The 23,488-nt window shown below is 43.6% G+C and overlaps 1 protein-coding gene across 6 annotated transcripts in view; it reads right to left on the reverse strand.

Moving 5' to 3' along the window:
* ARHGEF37 (Rho guanine nucleotide exchange factor 37) overlaps positions 1-23,488 on the reverse strand; it is a 172,807-nt gene that overhangs the window by 108,987 nt on the left and 40,332 nt on the right. For 3 of the 6 annotated variants that reach the window (XM_077265751.1, XM_077265756.1, XM_077265752.1), the window contains exon 2: positions 17,242-17,484. In XM_077265751.1, the coding sequence (XP_077121866.1) occupies positions 17,242-17,484 (243 nt within the window). Of the gene's footprint in view, positions 1-16,976; positions 17,087-17,241; positions 17,485-23,488 lie in introns of those variants that run through there. The other 3 variants (XM_077265757.1, XM_077265754.1, XM_077265755.1) reach the window with 2 other exon arrangements.

Genomic DNA, 23,488 nt, shown 5'->3' on the forward strand with positions numbered 1-23,488 from the left:
GGGAATTTATTCAAAATTGAAGGCATACTGAACCAGCATGGCTATCACAGCATCTTGCAGCGGCATGCTAGTCCATCCGATTTGCGTTTAGTTGGACCATTATTTTTCAACAGGACAATGACCCCAAACACACCTCCAGGCTGTGTAAGGGCTATCTGACCAAGATGGAGAGTGATGGGGTGCTACGCCAGATGACCCGGCCTCCACAGTCACCTGACCTGAACCCAATCGAGATGTTTGGGGTGAGCTGGACCGCAGAGTAAAGGCAAAAGGGCCAACAAGTGCTAAGCATCTCTGGGAACTCCTTCAAGATTGTTGGAGGACCATTCCCGGTGACTACTTCTTAAAGCTCATCAAGAGAATGCAAAGAGTCTGCATCAAAGCAAAAGGTGGCTACTTTTGAAGAACCTAGAATATAAGACATAATTTCAGTAGTTTCACACTTTTTTAAGTATGTAATTTTACATGTGTTAATTCATAGTTTTGATGCCTTCAGTGTGAATGTACAATTTTCAGTCATGAAAATACAGAAAAATCTTTAAATGAGAAGGTTTGTCCAAACTTTTGGTCTGTACTGTATCTGCGTGCTCCAAGTTTGGGCATTGTAGGCCGGCGGACCACTTTTTTTGCTGTCTGTTACTCTACTTATATACAGCACTATTTTGCATAAATTAACTTCACAAAAAAAAAAAAATTGAATACAGTCTGTTATGTCAGGCTGAGGCCTGCCTGGTGTTTGGGTTTGAAAAATCGTAGAGTTGCAGACATACTGATCAGATATTATTTCGCTACTAATAAATATATTTGTGTTGAGCATTTGAAATAGTGCAGTAACATAGTAACATAGTTAGTAAGGCCGAAAAAAGACATTTGTCCATCCAGTTCAGCCTATATTCCTATATTCCATCATAATAAATCCCCAGATCTACATCCTTCTACAGAACCTAATAATTGTATGATACAATATTGTTCTGCTCCAGGAAGACATCCAGGCCTCTCTTGAACCCCTCGACTGAGTTCGCCATCACCACCTCCTCAGGCAAGCAATTCCAGATTCTCACTGCCCTAACAGTAAAGAATCCTCTTCTATGTTGGTGGAAAAACCTTCTCTCCTCCAGACGCAAAGAATGCCCCCTTGTGCCCGTCACCTTCCTCGGTATAAACAGATCCTCAGCGAGATATTTGTATTGTCCCCTTATATACTTATACATGGTTATTAGATCGCCCCTCAGTCGTCTTTTTTCTAGACTAAATAATCCTAATTTCGCTAATCTATCTGGGTATTGTAGTTCTCCCATCCCCTTTATTAACTTTGTTGCCCTCCTTTGTACTCTCTCTAGTTCCATTATATCCTTCCTGAGCACCGGTGCCCAAAACTGGACACAGTACTCCATGTGCGGTCTAACTAGGGATTTGTACAGAGGCAGTATAATGCTCTCATTATGTGTATCCAGACCTCTTTTAATGCACCCCATGATCCTGTTTGCCTTGGCAGCTGCTGCCTGGCACTGGCTGCTCCAGGTAAGTTTATCATTAACTAGGATCCCCAAGTCCTTCTCCCTGTCAGATTTACCCAGTGGTTTCCCGTTCAGTGTGTAATGGTGATATTGATTCCTTCTTCCCATGTGTATAACCTTACATTTATCATTGTTAAACCTCATCTGCCACCTTTCAGCCCAAGTTTCCAACTTATCCAGATCCATCTGTAGCAGAATACTATCTTCTCTTGTATTAACTGCTTTACATAGTTTTGTATCATCTGCAAATATCAATATTTTACTGTGTAAACCTTCTACCAGATCATTAATGAATATGTTGAAGAGAACAGGTCCCAATACCGACCCCTGCGGTACCCCACTGGTCACAGCGACCCAGTTAGAGACTATACCATTTATAACCACCCTCTGCTTTCTATCACTGAGCCAGTTACTAACCCATTTACACACATTCTCCCCCAGACCAAGCATTCTCATTTTGTGTACCAACCTCTTGTGTGGCACGGTATCAAACGCTTTGGAAAAATCGAGATATACCACGTCCAATGACTCACCGTGGTCTAGCCTATAGCTTACCTCTTCATAAAAACTGATTAGATTGGTTTGACATGAGCGATTTCTCATAAACCCATGCTGATATGGAGTTAAACAGTTATTCTCATTGAGATAATCCAGAATAACATCCTTCAGAAACCCTTCAAATATTTTACCAACAGTAGAGGTTAGACTTACTGGCCTATAATTTCCAGGTTCACTTTTAGAGCCCTTTTTGAATATTGGCACCACATTTGCTATGCGCCAGTCCTGCGGAACAGACCCCGTCGCTATAGAGTCCCTAAAAATAAGAAATAATGGTTTATCTATTACATTACTTAGTTCTCTTAGTACTCGTGGGTGTATGCCATCCGGACCCGGAGATTTATCTATTTTAATCTTATTTAGCCGGTTTCGCACCTCTTCTTGGGTTAGATTGGTGACCCTTAATATAGGGTTTTCATTGTTTCTTGGGATTTCACCTAGCATTTCATTTTCCACCGTGAATATCGTGGAGAAGAAGGTGTTTAATATGTTAGCCTTTTCCTCATCATCTACAACCATTCTTTCCTCACTATTTTTTAAGGGGCCTACATTTTCAGTTTTTATTCTTTTACTATTGATATAGTTGAAGAACAGTTTGGGATTAGTTTTACTCTCCTTAGCAATGTGCTTCTCTGTTTCCTTTTTGGCAGCTTTAAACTGAAGTGGGGACAGATGAGATCGCATGTAGAGATGCCCAAAGCTTTGACCAGCCCTGGTCATGCAAAGGCGATGGTGGGAAAGTGTCAGAAGAGGTGGACGATAAGACAATTGCCAGAAAGTCAGGAGGAGGAGCAGGGTGCAGATGTGGAAGAAGAGGTGGTGGATGACATAGTGACTGACCCAACCTGGCAGGAAGACATGCAGAGCGAGGGCAGCAGCAAACATGGGGAAGGAGGCATATCACCCCAACAGGCAGGAAGAAGCAGTGTGGTGGCCACAGACAGAAGGCGTGCATTTGTTCCCCATAACACCAACATGAGGGAAGTTGCCATACCAACTGTTAGATCATCCTGACTCTGGTTATTTTTTTAAAGACTCTGCCGATAACCCCAAACAGGCCATTTGCAGCACCTGCCATGTGCATATCAGCAGGGGTAGCAAAACAACCAGCCTGACCACCACCAGCATGATCAGGCACATGACAGTAAAGCACCTGACTGTGGGCCGAACCCCAGGCTCCAGGACCACTGCCTGCAAGTCACACCACTGCTTCTACCACTGTTTTGCATAGAAGCCAATCCCCAGTACACCGTGCATGTGAAGATGCCTCTAGCCCTGCACCTGTTGTGGCCCACAGTCAAGCAGCACCATCGTATAGCCCGTCCGCATCCTTGTCCCAGCACAGCCTTCAGTTGTCTATAACCCAGTCTTTGGAACACAAGTGGAAATACCCAGCCAACGCCCCCAGGCCAGAGTCCTAAATTCTAATATTTCTCTTCTGCTCGCGCTAGAAATGCTGCCTTTTAGGCTCATTGAGATGGAAGCTTTGCACAACCTGATGGCGGCGGCCATCCAAAGGTACTCGGTCCCCAGTTGCCACTATTTCTACCAGTGTGTCGTACCGGCATTACACCAGCATGTGTCCCACAACATTACCCGTGCCCTCAACAATGCTGTTACAGGGAAAGTCCACCTAACCACGGACACATGGACAAGTGCTTGTGGGCAGGGATGGTACATATCACTGACGGCACACTGAGTTAACATAGTGGAAGCCGGGACCCAGTCAGACCTTGGGAGGGAACACATCCTCCCCACGCCGAGGATTGCTGGCCCTATGTCAATCAAGGCTGCCCCCACAGTCTACATCTCCTGCACCTCCTCCTCATCCTCCATCTTTGAAATCAACACATCAGTCAGAAGCTGGAAGCACTGCAGCCCTGCCTCAGCCAAGCGGCAACAGGCTATGCTGAAGCTAGTCTGCATAGGTGACAAACTGCACAATGCAGAAGAGTTGTGGACAGCGCTGAAAGAGCAGTCACATGTTTGGATGACAACGCTGAACCTACAGCCCGGCATGGTCGTGTGTGACAATGGCCGTGACCTGGTGGCGGCTCTGAGGCAAGGTGAGCTCACACACGTACCTTGCTTGGCCCCTTGTGCTTAACCTCGTGGTTCAACGTTTTCTGAAAAGCTACCTGTAGCTGCTGGATCTGCTAGTGAAAGTATGCCGTCTGTCTGCCCATTTTAGAAAGTCAGCTACAGCTTCAACCGCCCTTGCCATGCTTCAGCAGCATTTGCAGCTTCCAGCTCACTGGCTGGTGTGTGATGTCCCCACGCACTGTAACTTTACGCCGCATGTTGGAAAGGATTTGTGAGCAGAAGAGGGCAGTTGTTGACTACCAACATCAACAAGGCCTTTGATATTCAGTTCAGACTCCACACATAAGACCTCAGAAGTGGACATGGATGTCTGACATATGTACCATCCTCCAAAACTTTGAGGACTGCACCAAGATTGTGAGCGGTGATGACGCCATAATTAGAGTCACCATCCTGCTTCTCACCATTCTGAAAACCTCTCTGCTCACAATTAAAGAGGATGCATTGCTGGCAGAGCATGAGGACATGGAGCAAGGAACCATACAGGGGGATTACACTCAGCCCAGCCTCATGTCTTCTCAACATGGATTGGTAGGCAAGGAGGAGGAGGAGGAAGAAGAACAGGAGCTACTCATGTGCTATAGTCGGTACTACAAACACAGCTGTCATGCCGTCTGTTCAGCGGGTATGGCCTGAGGACAGGGAGGAGGAGGATGAGGAGGACAGCATGTTAAGTCGTCCTGTTGGTGAGGACACGGAAGTCTTGCCTGTTAGCAGTCTGGCACGCATGGCTGACTTTATGTTGTGCTGCATTTCACGTGACCCTCGCATTTTAAAAATTTTGGGTGACACTCATTACTGGTTGGAGAACCTGCCCTTGTAGCAGAATTACTTAGAAAATTCCCATGTGAGAATACTGGCAGCAGATATAAACAAAGGAGTACGGGAGTACAAAATGAATATTTTGAAGTGGATTTTCATCCAGTATGTGGGTTCCAAGGCGTAATGGGGTGCATATATGACTGACTATGCAACAGGGCTCGCCTTGCTGCTAATGTGTAAAACAAAGGAGCATGGAGTACAAAATGCATATTGTGAAGTGGATTTTCATGGGCCCATCCAGTATGTGGGTTCCAAGGCGTAATGGGGTGCATATGACCGACTATGCAGCAGGGCTGGCCTCTGTTTTACACATTGGCAGCAAGGAGTAAAAAATGCATATTGTGAAGTGGATTTTCATGGGCCCATCCAGTATGTGGGTTCAAAGGCTTATTGGGGAGCATATGAATTGGTAGCAGGGCAGGCCTTGAATTCAATGCAACACTTTTTCAGGAGTCCCCCCTGGACATCTTATGAAAGGGGTATTGTGTGTCGTAATTCTTGGCAGCCCATCCACTCACAGCATAGGCTACAACAGCTTAGGAGAACCACTGTTTCATAATGGCCCTTTAAGAAGATTACTGCCGCCTGATGCACCAGTAAAAATAGGCTCTGAGCCTTTAAGAGTCCCTCCTTCGTAAATGAAACAAGATGGGTCTGCGTATGTGTCACACACACCACATGGCCAGCTAGGGTTGTTAAATGTTACAATAACATTTCCCAGTGAATGCATTTGTACTGGTTGAAAGCAATGTTAAAGTTCAAAAACGCTTCAAAAACGCTGCGTCTGAACTAAGCCCAAGTGGGAGAGGAAATTTTCGGTCTGGGGTTAATATTTGGCCTTACAGGCAAGTCATTAACCTGCAAGGATGTACCTTAACATATTTCCCAGCAAAATCCGTTTTGGTTTCGTTTTCATGTGTTTTTTTGTTGCACAGGGAAAAATGGCATGAATCTCGGGAAAAAATGATTAAGGCTGTGAACTAGGAGTCAGGAATGCTTCCAGGGGCGATCCCCATGATGCCCCTGTGTCATTTGAGCAGTGTTTCCAGCATTTTCAGACATTTTTAGACCTTAAATGGCCTCCAATGGGGATTGCGGTAAAAATACTCGGGTCTCCCATAGACTTATATTGGGCACGTTGTTCTGGCAGAGTACCCGAGTATTCCAATCTGCTCGACCCGAGCAACGAGCACCCGAGCATTTTAGTGCTCGCTCATCACTAATCTGTACATTATACACATCCACAGTATGTTCTACAAAGAACCAGGGTATATCAGGTATCTACCACTAAATCACTGTAGAGTTGTAATATTTGTCTTACTATAGTAGTTTGTTTATTACCAGTATGGTGGTATTGTGAGGTTATGGTCTGGTGGTATTATTGCTAATATTGGCCTTGGTATACTAGGTTTTGTAAACCATAGCAGAATAGTACATTTGATACATTAGGCTAGGTTCACATTGCGTTAGTGCAGTCTGTTCAACGCATGCGTTAAACGGACTGTGCCACACAAGTGCCTTTTAAAGACCGCGTTATGCGATCGCACTAGAGCAGATGCTCCATCTGTGCTAGCGGTGATGGACCCCGAAACGCTGTAGACCACGTCCGAGGGTCCGTCACAGAATGACGGCACATCACTAATGCATGCCGATTATGACATGTGTTAGCGATGCGCTACATAATGGCAGTCAATGGGCGCGCTAACGCATCCATTACATAGCGTTAGTGCCGCTATGTAACGGATGCCGTAAGCGGATTGCCATTAACGCAATGTGAACCTATCCTTATCCATAGAGTAGATAAACAAGCAATATTCAGCTCACCCAATGCTTGATTCGCTGTATGTAATGTACTGAACTGGAAATATTGTGAAGGAAGAAGGAAAGCAGATGTCCGATGTTAAAGAAAAACAATTACAACTTTAATTTCTTGACATTAAGATGTCACATGGATCATCTCCACACGCAGTTACAGATATCAACACCGATAAGTGCCAACATATTAATGTCAAGAAATAAAAGTCGCTATGGTTTTACTTGACCACTAGCTTTCCTTCCTTTAAAGACCGTTCAATTAAAGACCGTTTACAAATAAAATGAAAAAAAAGTCACCTATAAGTCCAAGGGTTCCTTTACGTGGGTCTCATGCATATATAACAAAGAATAGCATATCTAGTAAAAAGTTACATACCTAATTGAGCTAATATAATAAAGTCGTAGTTACTCACCGATAACGGTGTTTCTCAGAGCCCATGACAGCACTACCAGAGAGATGGAATCCGCCCTTCAGGGACAGGAAACCTACAGGATAAAAGGGCGGTACCTCTCTCCTGCCTCAGTTTTGTTTACAGAGCATCAGAGGTCCTCCAGGTTAGTGACAACAAGAAATACACATATATTTTTAGTAAAAAACTTATGAAGATTACACCGTGTCTAAATGAAAACACACACTTCGTATAATAAAGTGCTCACCGCACACGTGATAAGGGGGGGAATAAGCAGGTGCTGTCATGGGCTCTGAGAAACACTGTTATCGGTGAGTAACTATGACTTTCTCAGTCGCCCATGACAGCACTACCAGAGAGAATTGCAGAGATTATTGCTTTAGGGAGGGACCACAGCCTGCAAGCCCTTCTTCCGAAGGTTAAGTCCGACGAAGAGGCTAAGTCTAAGCGATAGTGCCTAAAGAAGGTTGAAGGTGTTGACCAGGTGGCCGCTTTACAGATTTTATCTATTGGTACCTCCGACCTTTCGGCCCAGGAGGTCGCCATAGCCCTTGTAGAGTGTGCCTTGAGTCCTTCAGGAACTGCGTTCCCCGTGGACGAGTATGCCAAGGCTATCGCATCAGTGACCCAACGAGCTATAGTGCTTTTGGAGGCTTTGAGTCCTTTCCTAGGCCCCTGAAAACAGATAAAAAGACAGCCTTCCTTCCTACACTGACGGGAGGACTCTAAGTAGTGTATTAGACACCTTCTTATGTCTAAGGTGTGGAATTTTTCCTCTTTTTGATTTTTCGGGTTTGGACAGAAGGAAGGAAGGATTATTTCCTGGGATCTATGAAAATTGGAAGCAACTTTGGGTAGATAAGCAGGGTCTGTCCTCAATACTACCCTATCTTCCATAATTTGTGTGAATGGAGGGTTCGCAGATAGGGCCTGAAGGTCACTAATCCTACGGGCAGATGTTAGAGCTGTAAGAAGGGCCATTTTAAGGGATAAGATTTTAAGCGGTATCGAATCTATGGGTTCGAATGGGGGTTCTGTCATAGCTGAAAGAACTAAATTTAAGTCCCAAGATGGAGGGCTTCTGATTTTTATTGGCCTAGAACGTGCAGCGGCTTTAATGAACCTTGCTACCCATGGGTTAGTGGCAACACTATGATTGTATAACGCCCCTAAGGCCCCTACTTGCACCTTTAAGGTGCTCACTGAGAGGCCCATATCCAAACCTTTCTGTAGGAAGTCTAATATTTTGGCTATTGGAACCCCATCTTGTAGTCTTACCCAGAGGTGGACAGGAACTTTTTCCAAGTTTTACCATAGATTCTAGTAGTTATTGTCTTCCTACTTTTTAATAGTGTGGAGACTAAATTATCTGAGAATCCTCTTGCCCTTAGCAGTGACCTTTCAAGTTCCACGCTGTCAAGTGTAGATTTGCCGACTGAGGGTGGAATACCGGCCCCTGTGATAGTAGGTCCGGAAGATCCGGAAGAACCCAGGGATCTGTGATAGATAGGATTCTCAGCCAGGAAAACCAGGCCCTTTTGGGCCAGAAGGGTGCTATTAGAATGATTCTCGCCCTGTCCTGTCTTATCTTCCGCAGGACTGCCGGTATAAGTATATGAGGGGGAAAGGCATATGTCAGACCGTGAGTCCAGGGAATCGAGAATGCATCCAGTGTTCTGGGGTTCCCTCTGTGATCTAGAGAACAAAACTGTTTTACTTTCCTGTTCTCTATAGTGGCGAAGAGGTCTATTACTGGAACTCCCCAAATTTTTGTGATCTGATCGAAGACCCCTTGGTTCAGAGCCCACTCCCCCTGTTTTAGCTGGGTACGGCTTAGGAAGTCTGCCTTTTTGTTCGTTACTCCTCTTATGTGTAATGCTGAGAGGGATAGGAAGTGATGTTCGGCTATGGTAAAGATTTGGGAAGTAGATTCCATCAGGGCTTGGGATCTGGTCCCCCCCTGGTGGTTCAGGTAGGCCACCACTACTTGATTGTCCGAGAAAACCCGGACATGTTGTCCCCGTAGTTTGGGAAGAAAAACTGACAGAGCATGGTTCACTGCACAAAGTTCTTTTTGATTTGAGGATACCTGGTATTCTTGATCTGTCCAGACCCCCTGAGTAACACTGTTTCCCAGGTGAGCTCCCCACCCCGTGGGACTGGCGTCCGTGGTAACTACTTGATGTACATCTATCACCCACGGAACCCCTTTTGACAGATTGTTGGAATCCAGCCACCAGTGTAGGGAACGAATAACGCCTGAACTTAGAGTCATGCGATCTTCCAGGCGTCCCCTCAGTGTAACCTGATTTCTCAGGACATCCCACTGGAGGTCTCTTGTGTGGATCTGAGCCCACTGTACTGCCGGGAGACAAGCAGAAAGGGACCCTAGTAGAGACATCGCTCCTCTTAAGGTCATATGAGGATTTGAGCGAGCTCCAGACACAATGCTTAGTATTTTTTGTTTCTTCAGGTCTGGAAGGCGACATTCCTGTAAAATCGAGTCCAGAGTTAGGCCCAGAAACTCTTGCACCATAGTCGGTTCTAGTTTTGACTTCTGGAGATTTAGGAGCCAACCTAATTCTGTTAGAGTTTTTATCACTCTGGTGCACTGTTGGCGACAATGTTGTGCTGTATCGCTGACAATCAGGAAGTCGTCTAGGTAAGGTATTATAATAACATCCTCCTCCCTTATATGGGCCATCATTTCTGCTACCACCTTGGTGAAAATACGGGGTGCTACTGAAATGCCATTTAAAATCCATGTATTGGAAGAGATTTTTTCCCAGGCCGGAAGGTATTGAGACAGTCTCCCTCCCACCCTGGGGGAGGTGTCACTTAGGGGCTTTTTTATTTCTGGGGGAGTTGCCAAAGAGGAAGCCCCTGTCTCTATTTCTCCCCTCCTCCCACCTGTTCTGTTCTTTAGGGGGGCGTCTGCAGAGAAAAATTTCCTGTTCCGAAAGGGCCGTCTGACATATGGTGCGGCCAGGTTAGGGAATCCCTTCTTTTTATCCCCTGCTTTTTGTAAAACGTCATCTAGGGTTTCCCCAAACAGAAATTTTCCCTCACATGGGATTGAGCAAAGTTTTTGCTTTGTCTGTAGATCGCCTGGCCAGTTTTTCAGCCACAGCGTTCTACGAGCTGCATTGGACAGGGCTGCCGATTTTGAAGTTAGTTTTATAGAGTCCGCCGAAGAGTCAGCCAAGAAGGCTGCCGCCCCCCTAATCATGGGAATTGATTCAATGATTTTTTGTCGGGATACTCCATCCCTTAACTGTTTCTCCAGATTGTCTAACCAAATCATTAGAGATCTGGAAGTACATGCGGCCGCTATGGCAGGTCTTAAACATCCCCCTGCTGACTCCCAGGCCCCTTTTAGGAAGGTGTCGGCTCTTTTGTCAAGGGGGTCTTTTAGCGTACCCATGTCCTCAAAGGGCAGAGCAAATTTCTTTGACGCCTTAGCGACTGCCACGTCAAGTTTAGGGGCTTTATCCCATGCTGTAGAGTCATCTTCCGCAAAAGGATATTTCCTTTTAAGGGAGGGTACAGATGAATTTTTCCTTTCTGGCTTCTCACACTCCTTTTTAATTAGGACCTGCACATTTTCATTAAGCGGAAAAACTCTGCGTTTTTTCTGGCCCAGGCCGCCAAACATAATGTCCTGTACCGTTTTGTCAGGACGTGGGTCTATAACCCCCATTGTAGATCTTACAGTCTTTACCAGGGCATCTATTTCATCTAAGGGGAAGCAGTGGCGGCCTCCACTCTCAGTCTGAGGAGGAGGAGGAACCTTTCTTATCTGACACATCCTCATCAGAGCTAGAAGGATCAGAATGAGACAGGGAGACAGGTGTTCTCTCCTTAACCCCCTCCCCTTTAAGGGATTTGAATGCTGTTTCTACCTCTGATCTTATTACCGAGCGTAATTCAGAGGCAAAACTGGGGGTTTCTTCACAGAGGACTTGACCTATACAGGAACCGCATAGTTTTTTATCCCAGCTCTGTGACAGGGGTTCTCCACATAAGGGGCAGTCTCTATGTTTGTTTTTTTCCGTTTTTTTTCTTGCCTAAAAAACAAACGGAAAGGGGGACCCTAATTATTTTGTGAACTTTCACGAAGATCACTCACCCATCTTGCGCAGCTACAAGTACCAATTCTGGAGGAGGAACGGGATCTTGAATGAGACCCGAAGTAGAAGGTGTCGGCTGGCTGGACATATTGGAGGCTTTACTCTGCGGCGTAGAATGGCTTCTGGAGCGGGTACTTCGGGTGCCTGCAGAGGTCCTTCCGCCCGACTTGCGCTGGTGGTGACGCTGCTGTTGCTGCGGCGGTGGCTGTAAGGGCTGCGCCGGCTGGAGCTGCTGGTTGCTGTCTGCCATAGTGGGACTGCATGCAGCGACAGGTGCTCTCACAGCTGTGGTTTTTAAAAAAGCGCGCCGATCACCCCTCCTCCAAGCTGCTTTGCAGGGAAGCGCTGGTGCCCAGTGCGCATGCGCGCTCCCCGGGACCCGGAAGTAGACGCATCTATATCCGGTGCGGCGGCCATCTTGGTGCTCTCACACACACCAGGCCGCCGCTCCGGACCAGGCCTCTCAGCAGAGGCACGCCGGGTCCCTAAAGCTCCTACCCCGATCCGGGGAGGCAGCGGCGCTTCCCTCCGCTCGCTCTGCAGCCCCATCGGACCCAGAAGCGGCGGCGGCGGACACCGAGCCAGCGATGACAGGGGCCTCCCCGCCGTCAAACCTCCACTGGTCGGCTCCGGATACAGGTACCGATCCTGAGGGTTTCCCTGTCAGGGACAGGAAACAAAACTGAGGCAGGAGAGAGGTACCGCCCTTTTATCCTGTAGGTTTCCTGTCCCTGAAGGGCGGATTCCATCTCTCTGGTAGTGCTGTCTGGTAGTGCTGTCATGGGCGACTGAGAAAATCAATATATAGAATCCACATAATATAAAGAAGAAGAAAAGCAGACAAGGGGAGGAGAAAGTTGAAAACCCCAAGGTCTGGTTATATGCTTATGTAAATAAGAATAAAAATAAGAATATACAGTCATGACCGAAAGTGTTGGCACCCTTGAAATTGTGCCAGAAAATTAAGTATTCCTCCCAGAAAATTATTGCCATTACAAGTTTTGTTATACACATGTTTATTTCCTTTGTGTGTATTGGGACAACACAAAAACTTCTAAAAAAAGGCAAATTGGATATAATCTCACACAAAACCCCAACAAAATTATTGGTACCCTTAACATAACAGTTGGCTGCACACCCTCTGCAATCAATCGCTTCCTATAACCATCAAGAAGCTTATTATACCTCTCAATTAGAATTCTAGACCGTTCTTCTTTTGCAAACTGCTCCAGGTCTCTCACATTTGAAGGGTGTCTTCTCCCAACAGCAATTTTAATATTTTTCCACAGATGCTCAATGGGATTTAGATTCTGACTCATTGCTGGACACTTAAGAATTCTACAGCGCTTTGTTTCCATCCATTTCTGGGTGCTTCTTAAAGTATGTTTGGGATCATTGTCCTGCTGGAAGACCCTTGACCTAGGACATAAACCCAGCTTTCTGACACTGGGCACTACATTGTGACCCAAAATCCGTTGGTAATCCTTTAGATTTCATGATGCCTTGCAATCAGTGCCAAAGGCACCTAAACAATCCCAATACTTCTTTGAACCTCCACCATATTTGACTGTAGATACTGTGTTCTTTTTTTTGGAGGCCTCATTCCATTTTCGATAAACAGTGGAACAATGTTCTTTATCAAAAAGCTATATCTTGGTCTTATCTGTCCACAAGATGCTTTCCCAGAAGGATTTTGGCTTACTCACATACATTTTGGCAGACTGCGGGAGCGATTACCTCCTGTCAGTGCATCGCTGGAGGCTGGGTAGAGTGGTCACATCTCCCAATGTGACTGTTCTCCACATGAAATTGTCGTGGGACACTCGTTATTAAATGAATTACGTGGACAGGGAGTATATGTTGGTTTATTATTTTTGATTCTTGAAGGAGACGCGGGTGTTGGGGATTAGGTGTTTGGTGAGTATGTATATTGTATGTAATTATGTAAATGTATTTAGTTGTTTTTTTTTTTTTTTTTACAAATGAACACAGGCTCCGGCTGATGGGACTAATCTCCCATCATGGGCTCATGCTGTCACTGTTATATGTGACAGCAGACATAGCCTGATGGGAGTAGTAGTCCCATCAGACAACGCTTGGGTACACACACCCGCAGACAGACACCCGCAGATAGACGCAGACACCCGCAGACCGATGCACACAAACACCCACAGACAGACACACACCCACAGATCGACAGACGCACATATTCTCCGCTCACACACGCACACACACACACACACTCTCCGCCCACACACTCTTCCTCCTTCTGACATCATTTCCTTCCTGCAGCATTTTTGGCACGCAAAGAATTGACAGGCTGCGGAAAATAAAACGCTGTGAATCAGGATGTAATTTTCAGCAGCATGCGCACACGAATTCTGTATTCCTATTGATTAACATTACTTGAGCAATCCTTTGTGGATTTGGTGCAATTCCGCGCAGAAATAACGCTATCCCTAACTTTCGATACTTAGTAAAGATGTGTCTTTACTATTGAATAAAATAAATGAGTCTCCAGTCAAAATTTCTCCCCGATTGGCTCTCCTTTTTCTGGAAGCAGATGACCTCCCTCAAAAAATTAAACAAGTTTCTTTACATATTTTTTCTGTCATAAAAACTTGTATTGCATCAAAGTGGAAATCGATGGACACTCTCTATTTCTGACATAATTGAGATTATGTTCTCTCATAACTCCTTTGAAATGTCCTTAGCTTTAAGGAATAACTACCTAAATGTAATTCCAAATGGTCCTCTTGGAACGTAATTTTTTCTCCAAGCAAGAAAAGCTTCTTTATTTGAGGTCTTATTACTTTGCCAGAATACTTTAATCTATACTTTATTTTATGTTGTTTTTGTACTTGGTATGTAAACTGTTGTGGTGCAACTATGCTAAGATGAGCTTAATGTCCTGACCTATTATCCCCTATACTGTAAAAATCCCCTAATAAGAATTTGAATGAAAAAGCATGTCCGCAACGTTTGCACATAGCCTAACACAGACATATAGATAATACACAATCAATAGCATAACATCAACCACAGTAGGAGAGGGGATGAAGATGCCTAACTCACCCAGAATAGAATGGAAGCTATGTAAAGGAGTTGCACTGACTGGAAAGTGAATTTGAGGAATAGATGAAAAGTTTTCTAAGTTTTGCATTTTGAAGGCCAATGAATAATAAAAACAATGCAATGGTATGCAAAGCCTTTATGTAAAAGAGTGTTTTAAAAGAGATCTTTAGGAAAAGAAAAAAAAATAAGCCAAAAATAAAGTGTCCTAAAAATTTTTATAAATACTTTTAAATTAGCAAATTGCACTTGTTTTGTCTAGGGAAATAATCACTGTAGAATTATATTGGCTGCTGTCTTGGTACCACAACAGAAAGCGGTCCTAGAATGATAGGACACATTTTTGTGAGCAGTTCAGTAGGAAGCTCTCCCTCCATGTGTAGCAAGACTTTCTCCCAGCCAATATTCTAATCTACAACAGATGATAGGGGTAGCTCACACTGCAGTCTACCCTGTCCTTCTGATCTAATACTGAAAATACCAGTTGTGCTGAGGTAAGAAGAGGTCACTCACCCGGATGCCCACCATGTCTTTCTGATTTAATGCTGGAGACACCAGGAATGCTGAGGTAAGAAGAGGCTGCTACCACTGCTGTCCACTCTATCGTTCTGATCTTTGGTTTTGTCTTCCAAGCTTCCCCTTTCATCCTACACCAAGCATGCTGAATGATGTTCATGTCTGGTGACTGGGCTGGCCAGTCCTTGAGCACCTTGATCTTTTTTGCCTGGAGGAACTTTGTTGTAGAGATTTATGTATGAGATGGAGCACCATCCTGCTGCAGAATTTGACCCCTTTTATGATTTGGAATATAAGAGGTAGTTAATACTTCTTGATATTTTAGGCTATTGATATTGCCTTCCACATTGCAAATGTTTCGCACACACCCATACTGAATGTAACCCCAGACCATGATGTTTCCACCACCAAATTTAACTGTCTTCTGGGTGTTTTTTGGATCCATACGGGCTCCAGTAGGTCTCCTGCAGTATTTGCGGCGGCTGTGGTGTAATTCTACTGAAGATTCAGCAGAGAAATCCACCTTCTGCCACTTTTCCAGTGTCCATCTGTTTAGCAGACTCTGGGACTTTGCAAATACTACATGGTTTTTTATTTGCCTTTTGTTTAGTGCTGGCTTCTGGGCACTGATTCGACCATGGAGGCCATTTCAAGACAGAATCCTACAAACTGTTCTAGTTGACACAGGGACTTGAGGTGACCAGGCCTGTTGGAGCTCTGCTGCAGTGGAAGAGGGGCTTGCTTTGGATTTTCTAACCAACAAACGTTCCACCTGAGCAATTGTCTTGCAGGGTCTGCCGGACTTGGGCTTGTCAAACACATCTCCAGTCTCTTCAAATCTTTTTTTTTTTTTTTTTTAAATCTTTGTACTTGACGCTGAGACACATTAAAGGTGCCAGCCACCTCTGCAGTGGATCTGGTCTTCAGCCTCTTGATAATCCAGGGTTTGGTCACAGGGTGGATTTTTGGCATATTGTCAGAGCTCAAGTTGCAGTTCAAGTGAAAGTCTGGGGTGCTGGATCTCTTTCTATACACACACACTAATTAACCAATCATTTACTGAGCACAGGTGAGGATGTAAGCTAGGATTGGGTGCATTATATGACCAGGCGACAAAACTTTTGTCTTGCCAAAATCTGACCATTCTATGTCCATTAACTGGTCAATATTTCTGCATTGATGCCAATTATTTTCTTAACCTAAACCACATTTCGGAGGGTTTCAGCTTTCAAAAGAATAATTTATACAACCAATGGATGAATTTAACGTCAGGTTATAAGCTTTTATTTACATAACATGGATAAGCGACATAACTTCTATCAGGGAGTGTAATACTGGAGATACCAGGAGTACTGATGTAAGTGATGTAAGATGATAAGGCTTATACTGCTGTGCACCCCATCTTTCTAATGTAATATTCAAGATATCAGGGGTGATAAGGCAAGAATAGACTGCTCACACTGCTGTGTGCACTAGCTTTTTGATCTAATACTGGAAATACCAAGGGTGCAGAAGTAAAAAGAGTTCACTCACACTGCTCTCCAACATGTCTTTCTGATCTAATACTGGAGATAACAGGGATGCGGAGGTAAAAAGAAGCTGCTCGCACTGCTGTCCACCCTGTGTTTCTGATCTTACACTGGTGATACCTGGGTTGCTGAGGTATAAAGAGACTGATCACATTGCTGTCTACTATTTTTATTTCATGTAACACTAGAGATACCAGGTGTGCTCAGGTAAGAAGAGGCTGCTAACACTGCTGTCCACCCTGTCTATCTGATCTAATACTTGAGATACCAGGGGTGTGAGGTAAGAACAAGCTGAACACTCTGATGTCTAATCTGTCTTTCTGTTCTAATACTGGAGATCTAAAACAAGGTGTGCTCAGATAAGAAGATACCGTTCACACTGCTGGCTACCTTTCTAATTTAATACTGAGATACAAAGAGGTGCTGAGTTAAGAAGAGGCTTGCTCACACTGATGTCCACCCTGACTTTCTGATTTAATACAGGAAATACTACAGGTTACTCACTCAGTCTACCCGTCTTTCTGAAGTACATGGTATAGGTTATCTCCAGAACACAGCAATGAAGTCTCGTACTCAGTATAACAAGGTGGCGGCCATTTTGATACATTACCTACCTAGACAAGACAAATGTGAATTGATAAAGATATTAAGGAATATGTTTATGATTAGATTTAATTATTTTTCTATTCCAGAAGAAACATTTTAAATAGAGTTCACACATCATTAATTTATCTGTTTGGACACGTCATAATGACCTCAAGAACCTTACCGATGAGATGAGTTGCTCACAGAAGATAAAATGCTCTCTAACTGGCTTTTAATGGCTTGAGTTTGCCCATGGTTTGTCAAGTTGGAGAGGTTTAACCTGTCATTGTCAGAATGGCTCTCTGATGAGACACTGATGCTTGATGATAAATAGCCAGGTGAATTAAGAGCGTTCCTTTTACTGTGATTTACGCTGCCTTGTCCTCTGTAAGACTGGTTACTACTTATAGAAAGTCTGTCTTCAGACCTGTAAAACAGAATAGACAAATCAAAAAAATAATGGAATAAACTACAGTTGTGCTCAAAAGTTTATATACTCCGGCAGAATTTTTGCTTTCTTGGCCTTTTTCAGGGAATATGAATGATGAACACCAAAACTGTTTCTCCACTCATGGCTAGTTGTTGGGTGAAGCCATTTATTGTCAAACTACTGTGTTTTCTCTTTTTAAATCATAATGACAATCCAAAACAGGTCACAGGTGAGGATGTTACCTTTAGTGGGCATTCATACCCATTTGTGTCAACTTCTGTGCATGTTATCAGGCCAAAATCACCAGGGTATGTGAACTTTTGATCAGGGTCATTTGGATGTTTTGGATTGTCATTACGATTTAAAAAGAGAAAACACAGTAGTTTGACAATAAATGGCTTCACCCAAGCAGTAACCATGAGTGGAGAACAGGGCCAGACTGGGACAAAAAAGCAGCTCTGCCACACAAACCCCACATATTATAACACTCCCCCCACACCCAAACAGTGGATTTTGCTATACTGTGCTGTGCCCTTACACTTCTCTTAAAGGTGTTATTTGAAGAGCCACATGTGAATGGCGCCGCAGTGTGCATGATCAACCACAGTTCCATTTGTCAGGGGGTCACAGAGACTGTTTTATACCCCAAGCACGTCCCATTTAAATGATGTTAATTGTTGTTAATTGTACATGTTTTAATACCTTATTCTGCTATGTATATACATGATGTGTGAATAGGGAAAGTGCAGTAAGTCAATTAGGACACTAGATGGAGATACCTTAGTACAATAGCTTTTATAGGAAAAGAGTAATAGTTAACATTGGAGGGGCCAGCTGTGGATAAGATAATATTTCCTTGTTGGAGTTTAGTGGGGCCAGGGAGCTGGGAGCCAAGGAGAGCCAAAGAGCCCAGGCAGTCCTGGAGGGCCTTAGAGCCCGGGGCAACACAGTGGGTCCCGTAACGTTGGAAGCTAGAAGCCCAGACATCCAAGGCCAGGAGTTCCAGAATTGCAGCAGCACAGGAACGCAGGTTGCTCTATCATGTGGCAGCCTACTATGTGGGCAGATGCCCTTTTGTCTGTCGTGAAGCGGACAGGGGAACTCCTAAGAGTTGTGAAGCTGGACAGGAAGGATGCTGCGAAACCGGACAAGACGGTGCGATCCAGGAATGTGCTGAAGGACATGAGGGAGACAAGGAAAGCGAAGGATGTAAACTGTGTGGAACCCTATGTTGATGCTGCAATAGACATGGATGTGCTGAGAGAAGAAACCAGTAAAGTTGTCTGTTTTAAGTTGAACTTGGACTCTGTCTCTTTATGCATAACAGCGCCAGCAGCAGAACTTCAGCAGCCCCGAGGGACCCTGATGTGCGAAGGTGAAGGAGAAGGTATGCTGAAAAGGGGACATTGTATTCATGTAACAGGGACCAGGGCGTGATTGAGCAATATATGTCAGCCACGACTATGGCCCTGGCTCCCCACACACATTTACATAGTGCTTTTTAGAACTCCAGTTCTGGGGATCATGGGGGTCCCAGAGGTTGGACCCCAGCGATTGGAAAGTTCTCGGTATAGGGGATTACTTGGGATAATCCATTTAAATGAGTTTTCCAAATTTTTTTTGTATTTTCCCATAGGAATATTGAAAATAATAAACCAATATTGATCCTCCCAGAGTCCAATGTCGCCTCTCCCACAACAGGACAGGAGAAGTGGTACTGTACAGTACATATATACAGGACAGAAGGAAAAGTGGCACTGTGCAGTATATATATATATATATATATATATATATATATATATATATATATATATATATATATATATATATACACACACACATATACATACATACATATACACACACATACATACCAGCCCAGATTTTTCTGTATTTTCATGACTACGAAAATTGTACATTCACACTGAAGGCATCAAGACTATGAATTAACACATGTGGAATTATATACTTGACAAAAAAGTGTGAAACACCTGAAATTATGTCTTATATTCTAGGTTCTTCAAAGTAGCCACCTTTTGCTTTGAAGACTGCTTTTGGATAGTTTTGATGTCTTCAGTGTGAATGTACAATTTTCATAGTCATGAAATTACAGAAAAATCTTTAAATGAGAAGGCGTGTCCAAGCTTTTGGTCTGTACTATATATAGATAGATAGATAGATATCATCTATACCAGCTTCTGGTTAGCTTATATCCCTAGTCATGTTTTAGGGTTCATTAAAAGGGTTGTGTGGCACTATATTTCTCTGCCATATCTGTGCATCATGAATCGTGGTACGTGTTAAAGGGGACCACTGAGATGTTTTCGCCTAGTGGCCATGTCCTATGCTGTATGATCGGCTATGCAAATGATTTCGCCTCTAGAAGTACAAACACTGTCACTCCAGTGCCTTTTACTGTTCGTGGCTATCCTGTAAGTCAATACACAACCCTTTTAATGAACCCTAAAACATGACTAGGGATATGAGCCAACCAGAAGCTGATATAGCTGATATCTCTAGTCACATTATAAGACTTATTCCTTCATAAATTCTATTTTGCACACTTTTCTACTATGGAGAATAGGCTGTATTACTCCATCCTTCAGCTTCATCTGCCCAGTGAGAGCCAGGATCCCCAAAAGTTAGGCCTTTATTTAACAGTTATCTTTCGGAGACATGAACGAAGACCAATGTATTCAGCACATGTGGTCTCAGCGTCACTAATAAGGCCCTTGGGTGTAAAAATGGTTGTCTTTTCTAAAATCTATTGCTTCATCTCTGCAAATAAAACAATGGTATGGTATGTCCCCCAAGAGTCATGCATTCAGCAGAACTGTCTTCGAGTGCTAGCTCAGTCTCACTTACTGTATGTTTACACAGGGTAATTTGCAGCAACTCTTTAATATCTCTGAATGGGTTTTTTTAAAATGCTGCAAAAACAAAATACATTTAAATATTTAGAATACAAAGATCTCCCATGTGTAAATATGGCCTTATGCTGCACTGGTGCCAAACTCTGGCACAGAAAAAGTGGAGAAACAGGTTGTAAATGATGATTTATAATTTGTCCTGCATATTAGGACAGAAAGAAATCTTGAAGTTTGGGAGATTATATATCTGAGAGGACAGTACAGAGATCTTTCTAATGATTTTTTTTTTACATCTAAGCCTGCATTGATGACAAGAAGAAATTCCTTTACATCTAGAGTAAAGAGGGTTCAAACGGAATGAGTCATCCCCCCAAAAAAATGTTCTTAATTGAAAAAATGTAAGGTATTAATTAAAACAAAAAATATTAAACATTTTATTATTCTAAAATATGAAAAATAATTTTAGACATTTTTGATAATTTCCACAGTTAAACACAAGAGGGCGCAGCTGCTGAAATTTGCAATGAAAACAGTGTAGTGCTAGCTCACATTACGACTGCACTAAATGTGGCTCTGCGGGCTGTATCACATATGACGGGATTAGATTCCTGGCTCTGTGAGCTGTATCACACATGATAGGATTAGATATGTGGCTCTACGGGCTGTATCACACATGACAGGATTAGATACCTGGCTCTGCGGGCTGTATCACACATGATGGGATTATATAGGTGGCTCTGCGGGCTGTATCACACATGATGGGATTATATAGGTGGCTCTGCGGGCTGTATCACACAGGATGGGATTAGCTATGTGGCTCTGTGGGCTGCATCACACGGGATGGGATTCGTTACGTGGCTCTGTGGGCTGTATCACACATGATGGGATTAGCTACGTGGCTCTGTGGGCTGTATCACACATGATGGGATTAGCTACGTGGCTAAGTGGGCTGTATCACACATGATGGGATTAGATACGTGGCTCTGCGGGCTGTATCACACATGATGGGAGTAATCTGTGAATCCGTGCCCTGTATCACACACGATGGGATTAGATACACGGCTCTGTGGCTGTATCACACATCTTGGACTTACATATGCAGCTTTGCAGGCCGCATCATACATGATGGGATTAGAAACACGGGTCTGTGGTGTGTATCATACATGATGGGATTAGATACACGACTCTGCTATGGCAGTATAAAGCCTCCTTTAGGGTATGTGTCCACGTTCAGGATTGCATCAGGATTTGGTCAGGACTCAGGATTTTACATCAGTATTTGTAAGCCAAAACCAGGAGTGGAACAATTAGAGGAAAAGTATAATAGAAACACGTCACCACTTCTGCATTTATCACCCACTCCTGGTTTTGGCTTACAAATACTGATGTAAAATCCTGACCAAATCCTGATGCAATCCTGAACGTGGACACATACCCTTAGAGGTCAGTAATGTAAAGACGTCTGAATGGGGCTTACACTGACAGAGTAGGAGAGCGGACTCAGTATTCAGAGTACAGGAGCATGATGATTACATTGATGTTCAGAGCGATAACAGTGGATATGAACACAGTTCGGGCAGCTTAACATTGCACTACTAATACCAGGCTACCCAGCTGTTCTCACCATTGCAAAAAGTCTCTGCCGTACAAAGGGTACTAACAGCTCAGAGCAGCCCTGCAGCGGTGACTTCTTCCAGTAGCCTGATAATAGTACAATGTCAGACTGACGATCATCACATCCCAGACCTCCACTTGTCGCTTCCCAGACCTCCTGTCACCACTGAACACTGAGGGGTGGCAGGGAGATATTTGCAGCTCACAGCACAACTGTGGACTACAACAAAATGGTTCCCGGCTCCCCCCTCAGCTGAGAACTGGACAATCTGAATTTCATTTTGCATTAAAAATAATTATATAATCAATAATTATTAATACAAAAATAATTCACTTTAATCATCATCATCATCACAGACGGTGATTCTTTACTGTAAGTGCAGTAAGACTAAGGAACGCTCAACTAAATATTCTGCAACTTTTTTCACTACAAAAGTACAAGGAGCATCTGGATGCCTTTCTTGAAAGATACATTACAGATTATGGGCACTAAATTCTGGGCTGGGAAGTTGACAGTCTGATTGCCGTATGTGGAGTCAGAAAGGAATTTTTCCCCTAATATGGAGCAAATAGCATCTGCTTTATTGGATTTTTGCCTTCCTCTGCATCAAAATGCAAAATTATAGGTTGAACTCTACGGATCTGTCTCCTTTCAGCCTTAAAATTACAGAACTTTAATAATAATACTTGACAAATCCAAAATAAGTGGTTCTTGGGAATTAATAAATGTTACTAGAACTGAACCCAAAAGATACAGTATTCTTTTGTGTGTTAGAATGTAGTCCTTGTTCTCAGATCTTAGAGGCCATAACTGAAGGTCTACGATATATTTACCTGCAAACACATGTCCATACAGCGAGCTATCTAGACACACGTTACATTGTCCTCACAGTATATACTACTGTAGAGATCTGTATAACGGTGTGACAAATACGACACCGGCCTATAACTGTGCTCTCTGAAATGTGGGTCACCCAAATCTTATTTATGAAAAACTTGGCAAGAATAAGAGGATTGGTAAGAATACATAGGATTAAATTGAAACAGCCAAAAGTGCAACATAAAATGCAAATATTTAACTTTCCCAAGCATCGATCTTCATTTATCCAGCAGCCGGAAGGAGAATCGAGAAATAAATAGATTGGGAAGAATAAATAACAGTCTAGGTCTAGGGCATCATACAGATGTACATTTTTCACTTGCGTGTTCTGTCTGTATTTTTTTACACACCTAAATGCCATCCGTGTGTAATCCAAATGCTGTCTCTTTCTGTCTGTTTTAATGGATAAGAGATTTTTTTTGCAAATGTGAAAAACTGATGCCACACGGATGGTAAAAATTAACATGTGGGCCTGCAATTAAAGGACATCTGAACGAGAGCTAACAGTAGTAACAGCTGCATACATATGACTGTGTTTCCGGTTTCTGTGTTGCCTTTGTATGCAATGGATAGCTCTGGACAGCACACGGACCAATTCAGCCCATCTGTCTGCGCGTATAAGCAAATTTATGTAACT

Source organism: Ranitomeya variabilis, chromosome 5 (genome assembly GCF_051348905.1).
Source record: "Ranitomeya variabilis isolate aRanVar5 chromosome 5, aRanVar5.hap1, whole genome shotgun sequence".
Classification (NCBI taxonomy): Eukaryota; Metazoa; Chordata; class Amphibia; order Anura; family Dendrobatidae; genus Ranitomeya; species Ranitomeya variabilis.